This window comes from Temnothorax curvispinosus, unplaced genomic scaffold (genome assembly GCF_003070985.1).
Source record: "Temnothorax curvispinosus isolate PA1 unplaced genomic scaffold, ASM307098v1 QBEX01000258.1, whole genome shotgun sequence".
NCBI classification, from domain to species: Eukaryota; Metazoa; Arthropoda; class Insecta; order Hymenoptera; family Formicidae; genus Temnothorax; species Temnothorax curvispinosus.
In genome coordinates this window covers 765,045-784,954 of record NW_020210038.1, presented here as the reverse complement: position 1 = coordinate 784,954, position 19,910 = coordinate 765,045, and the positions used below count along the sequence as shown (strand labels likewise).

The following is a 19,910-nucleotide window of genomic DNA, read 5'->3' as shown; positions in this document are numbered from 1 at the left end:
CTCCCTCTCTTTCTCTCTTTTTCTTTCTCCCTCCGTGCCAGGAGGGCACGCACGTTACTCGGCGAGCTTTCGGGCGCATGCCCGGCCAATCAGCGCGCACGGCGCGCAACGTAATCGCGGGTTCACCAAGTGGGGATGAGAAACGTGCTCTCATCTCGCGGACGCTCCTCGAGGAGCTTTTCCGCAAGCTCAGTAAGCGCCGCGAGCTCGCCGTGGCCGGGAGCGTCTCGCGGTTGTCACGCGTTGATAAGTAAAATATAGTCCTCGCACCCCAGACTTATCCCGGCGACGAGACACTTATACTATTATTCAAGTTCCGAAACTTCGTGCGGGGGAAAAGTTCCACGAAGAAAAATCGCGAGTCGGCGAATCCGCGTGATATTCTCGCCGACATTTGTTTTCCGCGAACTTGCGCGATTAACTCGCGTCACAGCGATATACACTTGGCGATTCTCCAGAAAATTACTTTTACGAAGACGTAAAGGAATTACTCCATTAAATTCCAGACGAAAGTCGTAACTTTTTATTTGAGGGAAAAAAGGCAGGCAATTAAGTTGAAGCTTCGCATCCTTTTCACATCGAACGGATGCTTTGATCAAAGATAAAAGTTTGGCTATATTCGATGAATAGAAGAAGCTCTAGTTGCGCTAAGGGGTACTTCAACTTACTTCGCTAAGTTACGTTGAGAGGATCCCGGAAGCTAGCCCGTGAGGAATTGCGAGGTAGCTTTCGGCGAGCTGACGTCATCTAGAACAAACAAGTAGACTGAAGATTCGTGGCGGGGAGGGTATCATGTCCCAAGGCTAAAGGAAAGAAAGCGAAGCGGTAGGAGCAACAGCAGGAGCAGCAGCAGCAGCAGCAGCAACCGCCGGAAAAAGGGAAGGTGAAGAAAGAAGGGAGAGAACGGAGCGGCGAGTAGAAAGACGTCAGAGGAAGCATCGAAGACGAAGGACGAGAAAGAGGAGAAAGCTCGGAAGCTCGAGCCTCGGGGTTATTACGACAGGCAAGTTAGACAGGCGAGATAGGATTTCGATCGAGGTACTTCCGGGTACCGTGGTGGTTAAGAGCCGATTAATGCGATCAGCCCTAATTAGCAATCAGCTATTTTGCGGTCGCAACTCACTTTTTTGCTCGACGATCCTGCGTGATCGTGAATATTTAATTAAGACATTGTCATCGTCGTCATCGTTATCGGAGGAAAGGTGAAATCGATCTTATCTCGATGCTAACTCAAGATATTTTCGGCATTATTCAACAATGATGACGGGCGTAGCATTCCCCAGAAACGTCTCCTCGCTCGTTATCGACTGATTGATCAGACTGACTGATCAGACGAGGAATTGATCCCACGCATTAACAGGACGAGGACGAACGATGTTCGATAAAGCCACATAAGGATCGCGCGTGTCTGTTTCTCTTCGCTTTTCTTTCGCCGAGGGAGACGAAAAGAGAAGGAGCTAAGATGTGCGCGAGATCGTTGCTACTGTGCGTCCTCGGCATCATCGCTGTCGTCAACGGTAAGCCCACGACAACGTTAGAATTATAGCACTACCGAAAGTTTATTTCCTCGGAGTAGTTTTCTATCTTGTGCACGAAAAGGGGACAATTTTTTATAAAAAAACCAAAATTTTTTTGTAATTCGTACTTTTAACTAAAGAAGCGTAATCGAAAATATTTCGCAATTTATGACAGCGCAGGTACCTATTCAATATTGATGATCATTACTATTTTAATGATCATTGAACACATTTGTATGGTCAATGATTATTTCTGAAATGATTAAGAGAGAACGTTGCAAAACTTTCTGAGGGATTTCTGGGAGATTTCTGAGCGTATTCTTATAATTGCTATTGGTATGAAAATTGAGGCGAGAGAAAGACGGAGTGGGGTAGAATTAATTAAAATTAACGTTAAAAGTTTATGAAAAGTATGAGTATAACAGATTAAAACGATTGTTTCTTTCATATATATATTTTAAACTCCTATGTGAAGAAAATTGTTTGTCTATCATTAGGGTCTTTTGAAGCTAACTCGAAATTCGCGTGTAAATTTTGCGCCCGGCTCCGGAAACATATAAGTAAGAGCTAGCCAACCCCATCATTCTTTATGTTTCTTGTTCTCTGGCGTGCTTTTCTCCGCCGCGCGGCGTTGACGGGCGACACGGATGGACCTCACAGAAAAAGAACGACGCGAGGTGGTGGAAGGGGCCCGATGAAAATGCTCGCTCGTCGAGCACGCGGGAACACGACGGTTTTATACATGGCCGGTTTTTATGGGCGCACGCCATACGCGCGTGCCGATGGTCGTAATCTATGTGCTGAAATCGGGGGACGACGAAGAGAGACGGTCGGTATAGGGCGAATATCACGATAGGGCGAAAGAGAGAGACAACGAGGTGGACGGACATTTTCGCGAAGAGTGAAAGAGGGTCACGGTGAAAGAGAGAAAGAGAAAGGTAGAGAAGAAAAAGCCGCGCCAGGTTGAGGTTGTTAACGTGCGCTAACGGAGCTCTCTCGTTGTACGAACTGCGACGAAAAAAGGTTGATATTTTGGCTGTTTCAATGTATCGACGACAGAAAACACGAGCGCGATCGGTGCGACAAAAAATTACACCGGCAAGAGTTAGGAGGTGGTATCAGTTTCGTTTAGGGTAAATTGAAATACTGGCCGAATAATGATTCTCTTTTTCAGTGGTTTTAGCGTGCTGTATACTCGTATTCATACTATTCGAGACTCTGTTCCCTTTTTACCATCGTTTCAGAATCCCTCTGCCGAGTAGAAAAAACGTGCGGTGCGCTTTGTGTGCATTTCCGCATACACACAGAATGTCTACTTGTATATCTTTTAATTGCAATTTTTTTAAATTTACATTACTCAGGGGCGCAATTCTCACTTAGCAAAATTTTATTGGGACGTCATAATCCTCAACGAAACGCTTTAATATTAAAAAATAATTATTACGATAAGAAATTTTTATGAAACAAACATAGAGACGATGCTTTGGTGATTTTAAATCATCGCGTATATTTGATCATAATACTTTTTCTACTCGAAAGGATTTTGTTTGCGTGGCAGTGTTTATGTTTGACCGTGTTTATATTAATTAATATAATCCGGTGCGTGGTATACTGCGGCTTTCGCGGCTGCACCATTGCACATTGCGCGGAAAAGCTAATTCCGAATACTCGCAAAAAAGAGATGCTTTTTGGCTAGGACATGTAACAAAAATGCAGAAATATATCGGTGTGTTGGTATAAACGCTTCGCTCAGCGCGCAAGATACGCCCGTTGCCTCCGCCATTGTTTGAACTCCGTGTAATTAATTAATCATGACGTTATGCGCGGCATCACAAATATTTGAGATAAAAATGCATAACTGTATGCATCGAGCATCGTGATTAATGGCGGGCATGAACGCTCGCTATATGTGTGCGTTGAGAGAGTAGCTGAAGCAAAATTTCATTGCAATTGCAATGTAAACAGTGAAAAATAGGGAAACATTTATTAACAGAAGGTAACAATCGCGTAGAACTGAGAAAGGTAAAATTATAATTATCCAAACAAACAATTAACAATTGAAATAATTTAAGAGGGTATCTAGAGAGCGCATGTAGCGAAATAAAATGAAATATAATTTAGGATATAAAGGATAAAAACACATTATTGTACCTTGTTTTTTCTTCTTGCAACGCATTTTGTAATGCTTGCATCTCGTTTATCACAGTGGTTGTGAGGAACGAATAACAAGAGTCAAATCTCAGTCGCGCGATTTGATTCCCGTTCGTATACGCGCGAATTGTCGGGTATTGTCGGATTCGAACCAATCATCGTCAGCAGGCTGCGCGAGCGTGATTTCAGACGATAGAAAGCACAGAACTTGCACGTTATATCGGTCGCCTCCGGAAATCTAGTCCTCCTCTAGTATTGGCTATCGCGCGAAATCGGCCATCGTCCGAAGACGATCGTCGTTTCTCGGTTCGATCGGCCCGATGATGATCATGCATTTAACTTCCGGCCGTTTTAAAAGGATTTTAACTTGGAAACGGAATTCTCAAAAGCGTACATAGTCGTTTCTTTGCTAAGTATATATAGACGTATATGGACTATATATACGTAAGTATAAGTCTACAAAGTCTGTTGGAAATATAAGGCAAATGTACATCCGCAAAATATCTGTATAAAGTAGATAATGATACGATGATAACAATGATGGCTTGCCTATGAAGGAAAAATTACAGGGTTTACCATTTGACTTTCTCTCTCGCTCTCTCTCTCTTTCTCTCTCTTTGCCGCGCTGGCGATTTCGTGTAAACTTGTCATTAAGATGACGAGACGACGGACGTCTGCACAGTTTCAAGTATTTGCGTGCTATTTCTCTTGACCGTAACTAGAAAATCACCGGTGACGGTGGCATCTGTACACACCGTGCGCCGCATGTTCGCGTGAACACGCCTTTAATGACACGTGCGCGGCGTCAGCACGATTGACGGTTCGAGCTCTAACAATTCGCAAATAGCAATTCACTCGAAATCATTGACGGCTTGACAACGAGTTACGATAAATAATCTCGAACCATTCTATTGAAGCAAAGTTAAGAGGCTCTTAAATGTACAACTATATACATTGAAAACTACACATAAATGTTAAATAGAGTAAAGATCGAGATCTTTAAATAGCACTTTTAAATTAACAATTGTCAACGTGCTAATACTTGGCCGTTAAATTTAGATTCTCTGTGGCGTTTAATATTAGACGGTTTTTTTATTATATAGTTTGCGGATAAAATCGGCCAAGGCAAGCTCACAATTATATCGCGTAATATATAATATGTGAAAGCGATAATAGATATTACACACCGCGGGAGATGATACGAGCAATTTGAACGACCTTACTTAAATTTTTTCGCTCGTTGCGACAAGCGCGAGAATTTTTCCCGTGAATTTTACGGTGGCCTTTTTCCACTTGGCGGATTACGAGCGTACATCCAGGTGAAAATGCTCCCGCTGGGATATGGGAACGCGATCGTACATGAGGCACAGGAATATTGCTAAGAGACATTTCGTACAGACAGCATTCCGCAACCAGTCTAATTTGATCATAATTCGAATATATGATAACTTGATCACACATATTTGAATATCTTTCAGGAGTAAAAGTAAGAGCAAAAGTTGAAATTAAGTCTTCTGATTTTTCATGACTAATCGTTGAGTCTCCCATCCTCTCTCCCCTGTCTCTCTTTTTTCCTTCATATATTTTAAAGAAATAAGTACAAATAAGATTACACAACAAATATTATCTATATATTTTCTAGTGGTTTTCATTCGACAATTAATCGTTTAACTAAACACACGAGTAGCATTTGCATTCAGTTAATTATTGATACATGAAAATGATAATGACATGAAATATCTGCCACGCCAGTCATCGAGTTAATCATTAAATGAATAACCCGCGGCGTTAGTTGCACTCTAAGCCATGACAGCCACATGAGAGTAAACCGCGTGACACTCTTAGCTCATATCCATTCATTAACGAATTAGCGACACGCACGAGACACGCCCGCGCCGTGTCTGGCCGTTTCACGCATTTTCGCGGGAAATTTTCCAGAGTGACAATAGAACGTTATATATAAAATTACGCGGATACGCGAAAAAATTTCGCGCGTACGTCGTACGTTTGGAGAGAAATACGACCGTTGTCGCCGTCCGTCGACGGACGAAATTATGTATACGTATGGTGACTGATGAACTGAGGCGCGAACAATTTAGTATCTCGCTATCTGTATTTCCTTCCTTTCTCCCTATGTCATTCTGCAGACTCTCCTTACGTGTTCAAAAACCTTGCGAATTACGGCGAAACGACGCGGGTTGATTAATTACGACCGCGTGCGTGCATCCGCGCGGGCGCGCATCGCTCCGTCAATGCGACAACGTCGACGGAGACATGACGTCGCGTCGAGACGACGACGTCGACGGTACGGGCGTCTTTCCGCATGGCGTACTATGAGCTCGCATATTCGCGAAAGGCATTCGCGACTCTCGTATAACTGCGAGAAATGTGGCGGTAAGACGACGCCCGCGGGTACGCGCAGGGTGGGATGTATGCGCAAGTGCACTTATGTGCTTGCTCGTATATGTACGTGTACTCACGTATCGAAGGTATGCGTGCATCCGCGACTTTGAATTTCGACCCTTTTTTAATAGAGATCTCGTCATGATTAGTCATCAAATGTTTATTGGAAAATAATTCCGTGATTTTTATATGAAATGAATCCTTTTTTCGAGCAGAGTGCGAATTAAAAAACGACTGTTGCGCTAATATTATTACATTTAATTCCGTGCAGTTTTTTTCAATTCTGTTATTCACTCTTATGAAATATACTGTAGTTGCGAAAAAAGTACATTAAACTATAATAAATATTACAATAATTGCTATAGTTTTGTGTGCTTTTTTTCGCAACCGCAGTAGCTTTTTCCATAAAGGCGCAGTACAGTTACAGCGAAAAGATCAGAAAGATACAAAAATGTTCAATTAAATTATTATTTAAAAAAAAAAGGATATATCTAGATAAATATTACGCGCAAAAACCGAAGGATCAATAATTCTCGACGTTTTTTTTATCATGGCGCATCTTCTTTGCAGTCAAGATTACCGCGCGGCGGAATACCAAGCGCGAATACAAATATTTTATCTTTTTTTCTGTCAGACGCACGATAGTATAGTTGATTATTTATTGATGCAATACGGTCGAGCTAGGAAGCGAAACATATGGAAACGTTAGGCGCTTTTGCGTATGTCCACTATTACACGCGTCTCTTTTTTTCTCGTTAGCATATTCTGGGCGATATAGCGCCGGGAATCTCGTTCGAAAATGAAAGGGATTTTAGAAAAAAACGTGTTAAGCCGCGACGAGAGAAGGTGTATACATAGCAAATTGAAAAATACGGGAGTGCCACGTAAATGCTGTTTTCACCCCGTTTTTCTCCCCTCTTTTTTATCCGCGAACGAGAATGGTTTTTCGGGCCACTGCCGCGTCGGCGACCGGTGCGTATATTCGAACGTCGCCATGATTTATTCAAAGCATAATCCAAGAAACGGGAAGCCACGAAATAATTACTTTACTGCCAGATTCATTCGGGTTATATTTTCACGACCCTTTTTCTCTTCCTCTTTTTTTTACAAATAGCGAAACATGCGCGTATATACTGATGGATAATAGTGCCGCTACGGCGCGGCGTCACGAAATCAGAAACGAAACATGCGTTTTTTAATCGGATTAATTGATGAGTTTGAGTACACTCTGGGAATCTTACAATTTAATTAGATTAACTTTTTATATCACGTTCAACAGCGATTGCAATCTATAAATATTTAAATTTAGTCCTGCGTTATTAAGTTTTTAGTTTTAAAATAAAATTTTTAGTGTTAGTATTGTAAATCGTATTGTAAATCATTTCGTAACGGCATTTAAATCACGACAGTTGATTACAGCCTTGACAATGAAAGCGTTCGAATGCGACAGCTGTTTAGCAAGGATCGTGAATAAATTTGCGCGAATTTAGTTTCGAATATGACGTAGAGAATATTTCGTCGTCGCGTAAATCGTCGGCGTTTATTGCGGAGCACTGTGTAGTTGCGTGTTTACTTCATGCAGCACTAAATGCAAGTCGCATAATTTTCATTCTCTTTAATATGGCGTACCTTGATATATGCTACGTTGAATAAAAAGCCGCGGTGCTATTTTGAATTCGAAGATAATTTAGTCGACATGCTTGTGAAGATTACGACAAGCTTGACAAAATAATGTTATAAATGTTACTAGATGTTGCAATAATTTACATCGAATTTCCTTTTTGTAAGACAAATAAGTTATCTCACATGATTCAGAGCATGACATAAATATTTTACACGGAAATTGAAAATAATTACAAATCATATTAAGTTAACGAGATTATTTGCACGACCTTTATTCCGAAGCGTACTGCTTTAGAGACAGGCTAATGAAAAATTATTTGTACTTATCCGACATTTTCGTTGCGAAGTTCTCGGTCGTCGAGGGATGATTAGGACGTTAAATCCGAATGTTATTACGATTTCACGGCTCGGCCGAGGTTATCCCGGAAGGACAGGGATTATAGCTGCGGATATAGGATAATAAGGATCCAAGGAGGTAAAGACGAGAGCTTGGTCGTACGTGACTGGAATCGCGCGTTGAAGAAAGCTCGAATTACTTTGACAAACTCCGCGGCGTACGTGCTTCGTCTCTTTGCAAAAGAGTCATGCTTGTTAGAAATCAGCAGGATGTACGTACATGGCGAAAGCGAAATACGTAGGATACGTAGAGTCGAAACCGAATTAATTTCTGTTATGGCGAAACTACTTTTCTTTCTGACGACGTCTGGAAACATATATTGTTTCGTGGAACTCAGGAGATACTCGGCGACGCAGAAGGAATTGCGAATGGCCTGTGTAAAGTTTGTTTTAAAATGAGAACTAAAATTTCTGTTATACCTACATTTGTCATTCGGCAAACAGATATAGAACGAACGATTAATTATCTGAACTTTTATGAATTTTTACGCGTTTTATTATGTTATAAAATAAATACATATTTATTCATTTGATATATGAAAAATTTCATGAAGTTATAATTCAGCAGTTCGCGCAACAGAGCGGTATGAAGCGAACGAGAAAAACAAGAGAAGATAAGTTTTGATCCTCGTGCTTTTCGCGGCGATGCGCTGCCTCCGCCTTCGCCGAATGAATAATTCTCGTATTCCAGCCGTAAAAGTCAGACATCGGGATACAATATACGACGAGCCGAAATTCGAGGTGTGTGCGAAAGAAGCCGACGCGTCGGCGAAATGCATGTAACTTTTAAAAGGTATTGTCGCGCTGTATCGCCACGACGTCGGCCAAGTTTTCCCGCCGAAAAGTTCGCGAGACAATGACGGGAACGACGGGGGTGGTTTGCCTCCCCGTATACATTCTCCGGAGTATTCCGGAGCGCGTCGGGGACTGCGCTGATGTCTATATCCGTTGCCGATAGCAAGTTTACATCTGCGATAGTAGTTCGAAATGTTCTTTCTATCTATCCCGTTACTTTTATTCCCGCCATGCCTCGGCGGCGATTTCTCGCTTGCCATTTCTTTTGCCGTAACCCCATTGGCATCGTCGACCTCCCGTCCTAGTACCTATCTACTCTCAGTCGAGTTACGACTCGGCCGAGGATGTGATCCCTCGAATCTGACTTCCCTTGTTTGCCAGGATCGACCGATGGGACGATAGACCTCCCCTCGGAATCGGTAACCCGATATCAATTGAATCGGTCATTTCGAAAGGGCCGCGTCTCCGCAAACGGAAATTTCATATAAGTGACAAAGGGATGGTGAGGCAGATGATAAAGAGGTTTCTCCCAGATAGAACAAAATTAATCGTGTTAGTGTGACCGAAAGATCGCGGCGGTAGATATGGAACGTTCCGTATAGTGTATATAACTATATAGATATCCTTTAGGTGAGTTTTATGGTTCGTTCTACCGCGTGGAACGGCATTCCCTATCTTTCCTCCATACGTTTAAATCGATGTAACGGGCGTTCTTGGCATTTGCTACACGGCGCAATCGTGTACTTTAAATCGATTAATCGCGATAGGAACTGGTTGCGTGTGTAAGAACATTTCGGGGTCGGCGGCGATCACTTGAAACTTTCGGCAATAAATGTCGAAGACTATTACACGAAAATTACATGAAAATTTAGTTTCGACGATTGAAATTCCAAATCATTCTTTGGGTACGAGAAGTTACGAGCGTGCAGGGCGTCCGCGTGTCAGAATTGTGGAAATAATTCTTTCAAGATTTAGATTTTATATATACGTTTATGAGTTAGTAATTTAACCCTCTACATCTTATTGCGCGATGTCTCCGTCTCTTGTTGTTATCAGTATCTCTGTTCATCTTACGTCATCCGACTTACGACTTATCCTTCAATCCGATTTTCCTCTATTCACCGGGAAACCAGAAAAGCTGCAATCTCATAGGTATTCACAGATCTTCGTGGTATTACGAGGTGCTTAAGATAATATATCAAATAATAAATACCGTCATCCATTTGTATAATAATAATTTAAAATTTTCTGTCTAATTAATATGTATAATGCAAATTTAATTTTTAATGTGAATTTAAACAGTAAAAATATGAATAAATATAACTTTTTTTATATTATAAATAATATATATGAAATATAATGGATACACATAATTATGAGAATATATAAGTCAAGCATCTACATGTTCGTGCATGTCAATTAAATGATACTTAATAAATTTTATAAAAGAATAATGTCCTAACAAGTTTTTGCTAAACAAAAAAAAAACGTCAAATAGACCATAAAATTCATGGGCGAAAGTTTATTCTCATTCAAAGTCACTCGCGTTAAACTTTTATTCGAGAGAACGACGCGCCGCCGCCGCCGCGCCGTACGCTGCAAGTAGTAACGAACAAAAGTGGTCAGCCACGCCTGGACACGCTCTTTCGGAGCGCTTCGGAGTTCTATCGACCCCAATGCTCCGTGTCTGTTTCTTTCGGTGCAATACGGTACACGTTTCTCGAGAAGCAGTGACAATAACGGCGAAAGACTATAACGTCGTAACAGCAATAAAAGCACGCTGTCGCTAGTCGGAGATGAAATGAGCTGGCAGTAAAACTGTGGAATTCCCCGTGATGCATATAAGTCCCCATTTGTTTCAATTTGCGACGCTCACTCTTTCGCGTTCGTCTTTTCCAACCGCGTCTTTCAACAATCCCCCCTTTCCCTCTTCCTCGCCGGCTTTCTGATTGCAGCATAACCCTCTGCTGATTATTGTTACTCGACTGACGGAGCTCCATCTTGGCGTATTATTGTTAGTCGGCTGAGAGGGTGGATTTTTGGCGCATAAATTCCAACGAGCAACTCTGCAGACAATACGTTCTCCTCGGATTGCAGTTGGAACTATGTTTGCCTTAATCATACGTAAGAATGCTCCCCTTTACGCCTGACTTTTAGCGCTTTTTTATGTTAATCTATTTTTTTTTCTGTTTGCCCGACTGGGAGATAGAATTTTAAGACGCGAGAATAAATATCCGTCGTTACAAGTGCTTTTATACCTCAGATTGTGAGAGTCAGTTTTTGAGTCAACTAAAAAGTCAATATTTCTTTAACAAAAGATTTCAGATTACATATTCATCAGGCATAAAATTAGATTTTTATGGCCATGAGTAATATTTCTTCTTTCTATATTTATTAAGGAAATGTATTTAGGAATTCTTCCGTATTATATTATATGAGGAAATGTTCCGTATTATTTAGGAATTATTCCGTATTTATTAAGGAAAATGTATTTAGGAATTAAATCTAGCAAGAGTTTCAATTTTATAAGATAACATAGATAGATTCAGGACATGGTATGCGAAGCATATCAGAAGAACTTGGGTGTTAAATAAAGGTGATTTTGCAAGTATTGCGATCGGATGATTCATGAATATCGGCTATCGTCTTCGCGATGACCGCCATTGTGGCGCTTGATGCACCCATCTGCCCGTGTTCCTCGTCCCTCACCCCGGCTAACAACGTCCAACCTTCCCCGAAGATTTTATTTTGCCCCATTACCTCCATATCGGAACGAACCGGCGCTGACGTCATCGAGTTCCATCAAGTTGCCAATTTTGCACTTTTCTCGACCCTTCGTCAACCCTCCCCTGGCACCGCATCTTCTACACAGAGCCGCTGTCCCCTTCCGCGCCTTTATGTCCTAAATTCTAGTGTTACGTCTCATTCGAAATAATTCTTGCACAAATTTTATTCGTTAATAACATTTTGTTTAATAACATATCTGTCTCAATTTTTGTACGAGTACGTGACGTACGCCAAAATTGCAAGATCGTTTCTTTACTCGCGCGTGTTAATTACATTTTATTTATGTCGAATCTTGGTACGTGATTACGCCAGCGCCGCAGATTTGATGTTACAGGCAATTTTGTGTTTAATAGATCTACGACCCGCAGAAAATCAAGACTTAGCGTCGAGTGTGATAAAGCTCGACTGTTATTTGACGATACATCGCGCACTACAAGGCAACATCTCCCTCCAGTTTGTTTATGACGTCGCATAGACGAGCTAAACAAGGATAACGTTCGTTGTGTCAGAAAGCTCCACGTATTTCTACCGAGATAAATGCGAGCGCTTTGCTGAAGACGACGCAGTGTGAAGCGCGGAATATAAGAGGAGATCTAATGGGTCACGTCGATTTATATACCGAGCATCGAATAATTTTCTTCAACTTAAATCATTACCTATTTTTACATCTTTTTACGTATACTGAGATTGTGATTTAAGATTACCATATTTTCTTTTAGCTGTAGATTTTGCGATAAACTTGCCATCAATTTTTCTTTATCGAAAATTTTATGAGAAGTCTAAATGAGCATTTATTATTGAAGATTAAAGAACTTCGGCAAAGTAAGATTCAGCAGTATAAAGAGCCGGATAAGAAGGTCTGACTTTTCCGGTTAATTCTACGGAATTGATAAAAAATTAAACCGAAACTTTTAATGTCGAAAATTAAAAGGTTGCAAAATATGATCTCGCGCCAGATTTTCGCTTAAAAAACAGAATCTGTAATTCTTTCTGCCTCAACAGATAATTTGTGAAATTGTATGTTAGTATAATAATTACAATAAGACTGATACTGTGTCCGAGAAATATGCTAAAAAAGGTTTTTATTTTTGAAGAATATATTCTCGCGCGAGAGGCATTAATATACATCTACCGCGAAACACCTTTGAATATTTTATCTTTAACGACTATGAGTTTAAAACAAGACCATTTGATATTTACGTTAAGCAATCTTCGTCGCTCGTTAAAATCCAAATTCGTGGTCACGGCGGTGTACTTCGTCTCTTCTTTCTTTCATCTCTCGTTAAGTGGATAATTCCATGCAATCTTGTCAATCTGTTCAGAAAAGTTGAGCTGTATAGTCTTTAGTCACATCGCGGATGTAACAGTGCTGTTATTCATGTACGTAAAAAAGATGTGCTAGCTAGATCAACGGTATTTTTTTCTAAAGATGTATTAACTGGATATTGTCAAAGAATCTCTATAAAAGAAAACGTAATTTTGGGGCATTCTGTATGTATTTTTATCGTTCGTTGTAGCATATATATGTGTGCGTCCGTTTGCCAACATGTGAGCGTTTCATGCGAGCTTGACGAGATAAATGGCAGACGGGCGGAGATATCTACGAAGAGCGGAGGGACGTGAGAGCGGGGGTAGAAGTGGGTTTCGGGGGTCTATGAGGGACGAAATGAGACCGTCGCGTTGGAAGAGTCCGTTTCAATTCAGATAGCGATGTCAGCGTAGGACACGTCGCGACTGGCAGGCTTTCGGGGCAACGGTTCACCCCCTTTTCCTCTTCCTTCTCTCCCGAGCAGCGTGCGACAAAAAGCGGGGACGGCGGGGGCCGAGGGCAACCTGGCGAGCAGATAACGCGGGTGAAATGTGCACGGGCATTATTTTCCCGGGTAAATGTGGCGTAATAGAAAAAAAGAACGAGAGAGTCGAGGGGAGAGCAACGCGGCGATGCATGCTCCCGAGTTATCCGCGGACTTTTATTTCGCGGGGATGAGTGAGCGGGTTCAAAGGATGGAAAAGGAAGAGGCGCGCATCAGGCGATTCTACTTGATGCTGTTGGATGGGAACGGGAGCAATGATTGAAGACTCTTACGCAAGAATCAGGCAAGTTCACAAATGTTACCGCTGCAGAAATTCCGATCAGTGGCGTTTCAATAAAGTGGAAATGGATGGTGGTGTTGTATGATTAGCGTGGAAATTTTGTGTCATGACGAACGTTGTAAGGAATTATATTCGCAACAACGCAAAGAAGATAGCTAGGATTTGATGTATTTATCAACCTCGCTAAGAAATCTTTTATTATTATTTTATTTCCAATTTTCTTTAGTTGCCTCTCTCTCTCTTTCTCTCTCTCTTTCTTTCTCGATTAACAGAAATTTAAAAAATTAGTACATCGCGAGATGTAGACGAATAAGATCGAGGCGCAATTTTAGTTTTGCAAACACGAGCGTTAAAAATTAATATAAATGCTGGAAACGACAATGAGCCGCAGAACCTTTTAATTATGCCAACGGAAACTTGTCCATCCTAGAAATTGTGGGACGCTGTGAATTCTGCTCGTCGCAGAAACAAACATTTCTCATTTCTTCGTCTTTGAATATATATTTTGCTAAAAAGTGCGAATGTGCCGGCAGTGAGGTTAAAAAAGGAAGAGCGAGTAAAAAAGCAACTAGGCGTCGCGTCGTAAAGGAGAAGAGGAAGCGGATGTAGGTACGGGACGAATATTTGAAATATTTTTGGCGAGAAAATTTCGGGAATTTGTTGCTGCAGGATGCCGCGAATTCTTCCCAGAAATTTATGGATCCTCGACGAAGTCTCGGTCGGGCTTCGTGAGAGGCGAGATATAATTACGACGAAGTAAATGGGTGGGATATTGAGGGCAGGGGGACGAGGGAAAGTGGTGCAGGCGTTGTAAGAGGTAGTTCGGGGGCCGTCCGTTAATGCCGACCACGAATTATGTACACGAGACTCGAAATAACGAGCGTAAATCGATACAACAAGCCGGAAGGGAACACAGTTTAAGTTTCTACTGATTGCGCAATAATTATATCGATTAATTACGCGCTAACGGCGAATCATTATTTACATGCACTTTACGGCGTCAATAAGGACTGTCTTTTCCTCTTTTTCTCTCTTCCTCTCTCAAAGAAATGATGACAATTGAAGAGAAAGTGAGTGATCTTTAAGATAAAAAAGTTTTTCTGTTAATTTACAAAAAGCGTCGAGACGTTAATTATGGTACACGAAGATATTAATTTTTAAAGGAGCTGAAGGGAGTTGAAAAAAATTTATTACATAATTATTGAATTAACGCAGGATGAATATTTTGTATTAGCACTTGATATATTTATTTTTAAAGGCATAAAAATGTCTTCTATTATAAGAATATTGCAAAAAATGTACAATAATATTTAATATATAATTTATAATATCAATTTTGAAGCATATCAAATTAAAGAGCGGTTTACGATAAGGATATTAACGATGACAGAGGATTACACGTAACGCACCATTACTGATCATCAGATACGTGTCCTTCGCAATATGTGTGATCTAAAATAATGGTCAATTTTAGAATTTTCCTTAGATATTTCTAATTATAGTTACATAATAAGATTTAAACAAAATTCATCTGTTTAAAGAATTGGTAGGTAGATTATAGAAAAACATATTAACACATAACAAAAAAAAGATTAATTGTTGCTTTTGAAAATAAAGAATATTTGAGAATATAGAATATCTAAACTGAATATCAAAGAAAATAGTTAGAATTCAATTTTATCTTCGATTTGTCGATTTATCAAAATTACACAATTTTATTTCTGTCGGAGCAAATTCGGCAAGAAATAATAATGATAACTTATAAATATATAAATTCTTTTTCGATCAAAGATTCAGTGAAAAATTTCATTTTTTAAGTAAACAGAATTAATATATGATGATAGCTCACTCGAGCTACGTCACCGTGCCTATCATTCCTACATCGCGATTCGGGCTACGGTCAACGTGACGCTACAAATGCTTCGAAGCATTCCTCTTCTCTTTTCTTTCAATGAAGAAAGAAGGAGAAGAAGAACGCTCCAAAGCATTTGTAGCGTCACGTTGACCGTAGCCTCGGACAGATATCTGGTCCATAGTACAATTTGATCCGTGTTTCATAGTGTTGTTTCTCGCTACGCGATAACGACAAGTATATCACGCGAAACTATAGACATTCTTTAAGCAACTTTAATTAACAAGTGGTATGATTGACAAATATGTATATAAATCATCGGAATCAAATTATTTGAATTATACAAAGTCGTGGTACATCGATATTTCAATCATATGTTGAAAATCGATCTATAATGTCACGAATACAATATTTGAATACGTTAATTTTACAACGCGACAAATATTTCCTACGAACGACGAGTCAGCACGCGGCGCTTGGGGTTTGTTTTTTGGTCAACGTATGTATGTGTGTATAGCGTTGTTGTTTACATTAGATCGCCGCGCTATCATTCGCACCATGAAACTCGAGCTGATAGGGTAGGGAAATCACTCGGTGTATCATTGCGTTACTCTTCTTTGTGATATATGACGTCTCGCAAGTATTGCGAGACGTCGAACACAGTCATGCATCTTTACAATCGTTACAATTAACGGCTGATTATGAACTATAACTCTGCGCTGTTTATTGCAAATTGCTGGCCCTTGTTTTCTGCGGTGTAATTAAGGTAAAGGTACCGATACCCGGACATGTATTATACCTATATCTGGACACCTTTATTAATTATTTATAAGTATAACGCGAATTAAAATCAAAGATAAAAGTATTTTTTCTTGTAGTTTGAAACTTTAGTTATAATATCCAAACGGTTATTTCCATAAATTTATATTTTTTTAAAGGTATCCAGAATCCAGACACAGGTACGTGTCCAGGTATTGGTACATTTACCTAATACTCTTAAGTGTCCGGGTATTGGTACCTTTACCTTATATTACGTACAACACGTACTCGCGATCGTTTCGCTGTTATTCGCATAGCAAGATTCGAAACGATATTGCAACAAGTGCTATGAGACACGATTATACTCTCTATAATTATTAAAATTAACGATTACCAGATCGCGCGATTAATAAACTCCCACAATTATAAGTCGTAAACGTATCGAAACGAGTAAAATAATAAATTGTCGAAGCAGATATCTCGCATTATTTTTCTATCGCACAATTACGTAGTAAAGTACGTACCGTGTGCGGTAAACCTCAGGTGTATCGTGCAAAGTACCGCGTAATCGTCTTATTCACGTAATCGTAATTAAACCGTTTTCGCGAGTGAGTTGTGCGAGTGCAACGAAGGGAGCCGAGAAAGGGAGGAGGTTTGGAAGGTATCAGGCAACGTCGAAACAATCTTGGAGTAAAACTTATTGTTTATTTATTATTTGTTATTTACGGATTTGGTCATTTATCTCCGTGACTTCGTCATTTATTAAGTGACACTTCGCGTATATATATCATTCTGCTATATGATAAAAATCGTAAAATATTTTATATATACTTGATAAATAAAGTTTTTGAATAGAATAATTAATTACTAAATAAAGCTTTTATTTAAGAGAATTATTAAACAATTTGCGAAAAATATTTAAATTTCTCTATTAGTGTTTAATTTATTTAATATCAGTTGACTGCTATAATATAAGTAATATATAAAATATTTAAAAAAATCAATTGAGCAATAAAAATTAATATTATTCAAGAATTCGTAATATTAATAAATACAAGTCAATATATCAAATCAATGACAGATTGTATGATTACTTGTACAAGCATTAAGTTATAGGCTTGTTATTCTGTGTATGATACTATTTTTTAAATTAGTTATGACTTAAAAATTATTACAACTTTGTTTTTGTATCAAAATTTTTGACCTTAATTAATTTCTAAAATACGCTGTTAAAATATTGTATGCGATAGTTATATAGAATACCTCGTATAATAATTTCTCAAACAACGTGTGATGCGATATTCCGGTAACTGACGTGGCGCCTTTGCATCCTTTTCGAGAAAATAACATTATTATGGCACATGATTAAATTCCGTATATGATCTTGGAATGATGCACATCGCGTCGCATCATTGCGAGTAGGTTTATCGATTTTCATTGTGTCATAATGAGGATAGATTTAAAGCATGAGTGAGAAAAATACATATCGTTTGAGATAGAATAACGAATAATATCCATAAAACATTTTTCATCGCGTGGGAAAAATACATTAATTCCGGAAAATGTCTCTTTTTTTAGAATATCGATATTATTTAAATGACCAGTCATATCTTTTATAAAGTGCCTTGTCGAAGATATTATTTCACATACTGTGAATCATTTGTAATTCAATAATTTTCAAAAGTACGTTATATTATTTATTATTTTCTGATCGGCCTATTCTCTCAGATTATTTCTTTGTAATATATTTTATATCTATTTTAATACTAAAGAATATATGATATATAGAGTATTTAAAATATGAGATTTATAAAAGTTTTGTTTAATATCTGAATTTAATATCTGAGTGAGAGATAAGAAGAAAATAAAATCTCTAGAGAAAATATCGAAGTTTCGGTATTCGTTGCATAGATTGTAACAATACGAGAGACACTCCAAGAATATCCGTTCATTCATATAATGTACAATCGTGGGAGGCAGCGTGTGACGCACATGTTACAATGGGCGAGACTGCTATACCGGGGCTTCGTAAATGCGCGTTGTCGCGCCGTTTTCTACCTGTCCAAGCGTTCTCCCTGGCGAAATAACGAAGGGCGGACAAAGTGGACCGTCGAGAAGCGAGTCCGGCCCAAGGACAAGTTTCATCGCGAGCGCAAACTACGCGCATCGCTCACTCCGACGTGAGCGTGACGGAAAGTAAGGAGGCGAAAGTGCGGGAGAATATTGTGGAGGACGGTGGAATGGTACGATATGACACGCGGACATGAAGCGAAGAGCTAGGATTACACTTCGTCCATTAAAAGACTCGTGCCTTGCCGGTGAGGATCGAGCCCGTCTGCCGTCATCTTTGTGTGCGACCAACTGGTTTTGAAATGGAGTTGCACACACGACGCCTTCTCGCCATAAGCGAGATGAAACGATGTTCCTTGAGAACTCGATTGTTCGTTGCATAGATGGCAAGGATATCACGGTTGTAGCTCGAGGGTATGAGAGGAATATTGGCTGTCAGTAAAGCTGTGTAGTATGCGACATGAAATAGAGATATATATCTATCAAACTGACAGTTTGCGCAAAATAACATTATTCGTTTGATATGTCCATTAATTTATTTGACAGTATATATCTTCACATTTAATATAGAGAAATGATCGCTGTAATTTCACTAAAACTCGGAAACATAGATAGAAGAAGCGAAATCTGCTATACATGATACACGTGAAAAGAGAAACGAAAAACAATGTTGTTCTTCTCGCTTTTTACCAAACGCACGAGTATTTTTCGCCTGTGTACACTATTGCATGAATGTGTAATGGAACAAGCGAGTGCACGCACTTTGAATGAAATATAAACGAACATATTTCACTCGCAGTGCGTCCGTTCGGTTGTTCCTTTACACCTCTGTACGGTAATATACATGAACGATACAGACACTCGTGTATTTTGTGTGCAAAGAGAAACTCGAAATATAGCTCACTCTGCTCTTTTATGTTGCACCTGCTGCTTCAACATTCAACGATGTCAAAGCAAACAATCCAAAATCATTTGTACTATAACTACTTTGTCTGACAGATTATATGACGCGACAACTCTCAGAATTAATTATATTTCATGTGTGAAATGTATATAAACGAGAGAATTTTCAGAGTAATATAAATACGTAAATACATTAACTGTAATTTTGTAAACTTCTTTTTTACAGTATGTAATTATTTTTATCTTGTTAAAAAGTGGCCGGTGGACAGATGTCTGACTGGTTGAAGCGCGGTAAAATTAGTACATCGCAAACTACTAAAACGGAGCAATTATTGCGTCACGTGTTGCTGAAGCAGAGTGATAACATGTGGCATAACAATCGCGCTCTGGTTTAGCAAGCGTAATGACCCCGTTGATTATGTTAATTATCTATAAAGTACAGCGCGTATTTCGGCTTGTCCGCTTGTCAGCTACTTCCATGACGATTCCTCAATGCGAATTGCTCCTAAAACAGTTGTAATTTGCGGGAACCACGAATATTGTTTCAAGCATTATTTCAT

At 39.5% G+C, this 19,910-nt stretch overlaps 1 protein-coding gene across 3 annotated transcripts in view; it reads left to right on the top strand.

Annotated features, from left to right (window-relative positions):
* Positions 1 to 205: 205 nt before the first annotated feature.
* The window catches only part of LOC112451818 (carbonic anhydrase-related protein 10), a 127,763-nt gene continuing 108,058 nt past the window's right edge, over positions 206 to 19,910 (top strand). For all 3 annotated transcript variants that reach the window (XM_025011727.1, XM_025011720.1, XM_025011715.1), the window contains exon 1: positions 206 to 1,517. In XM_025011727.1, coding sequence (XP_024867495.1) covers positions 1,463 to 1,517 — 55 coding nt within the window. In that variant the 5' untranslated portion in view covers positions 206 to 1,462. The remainder of the gene's footprint in view (positions 1,518 to 19,910) is intronic.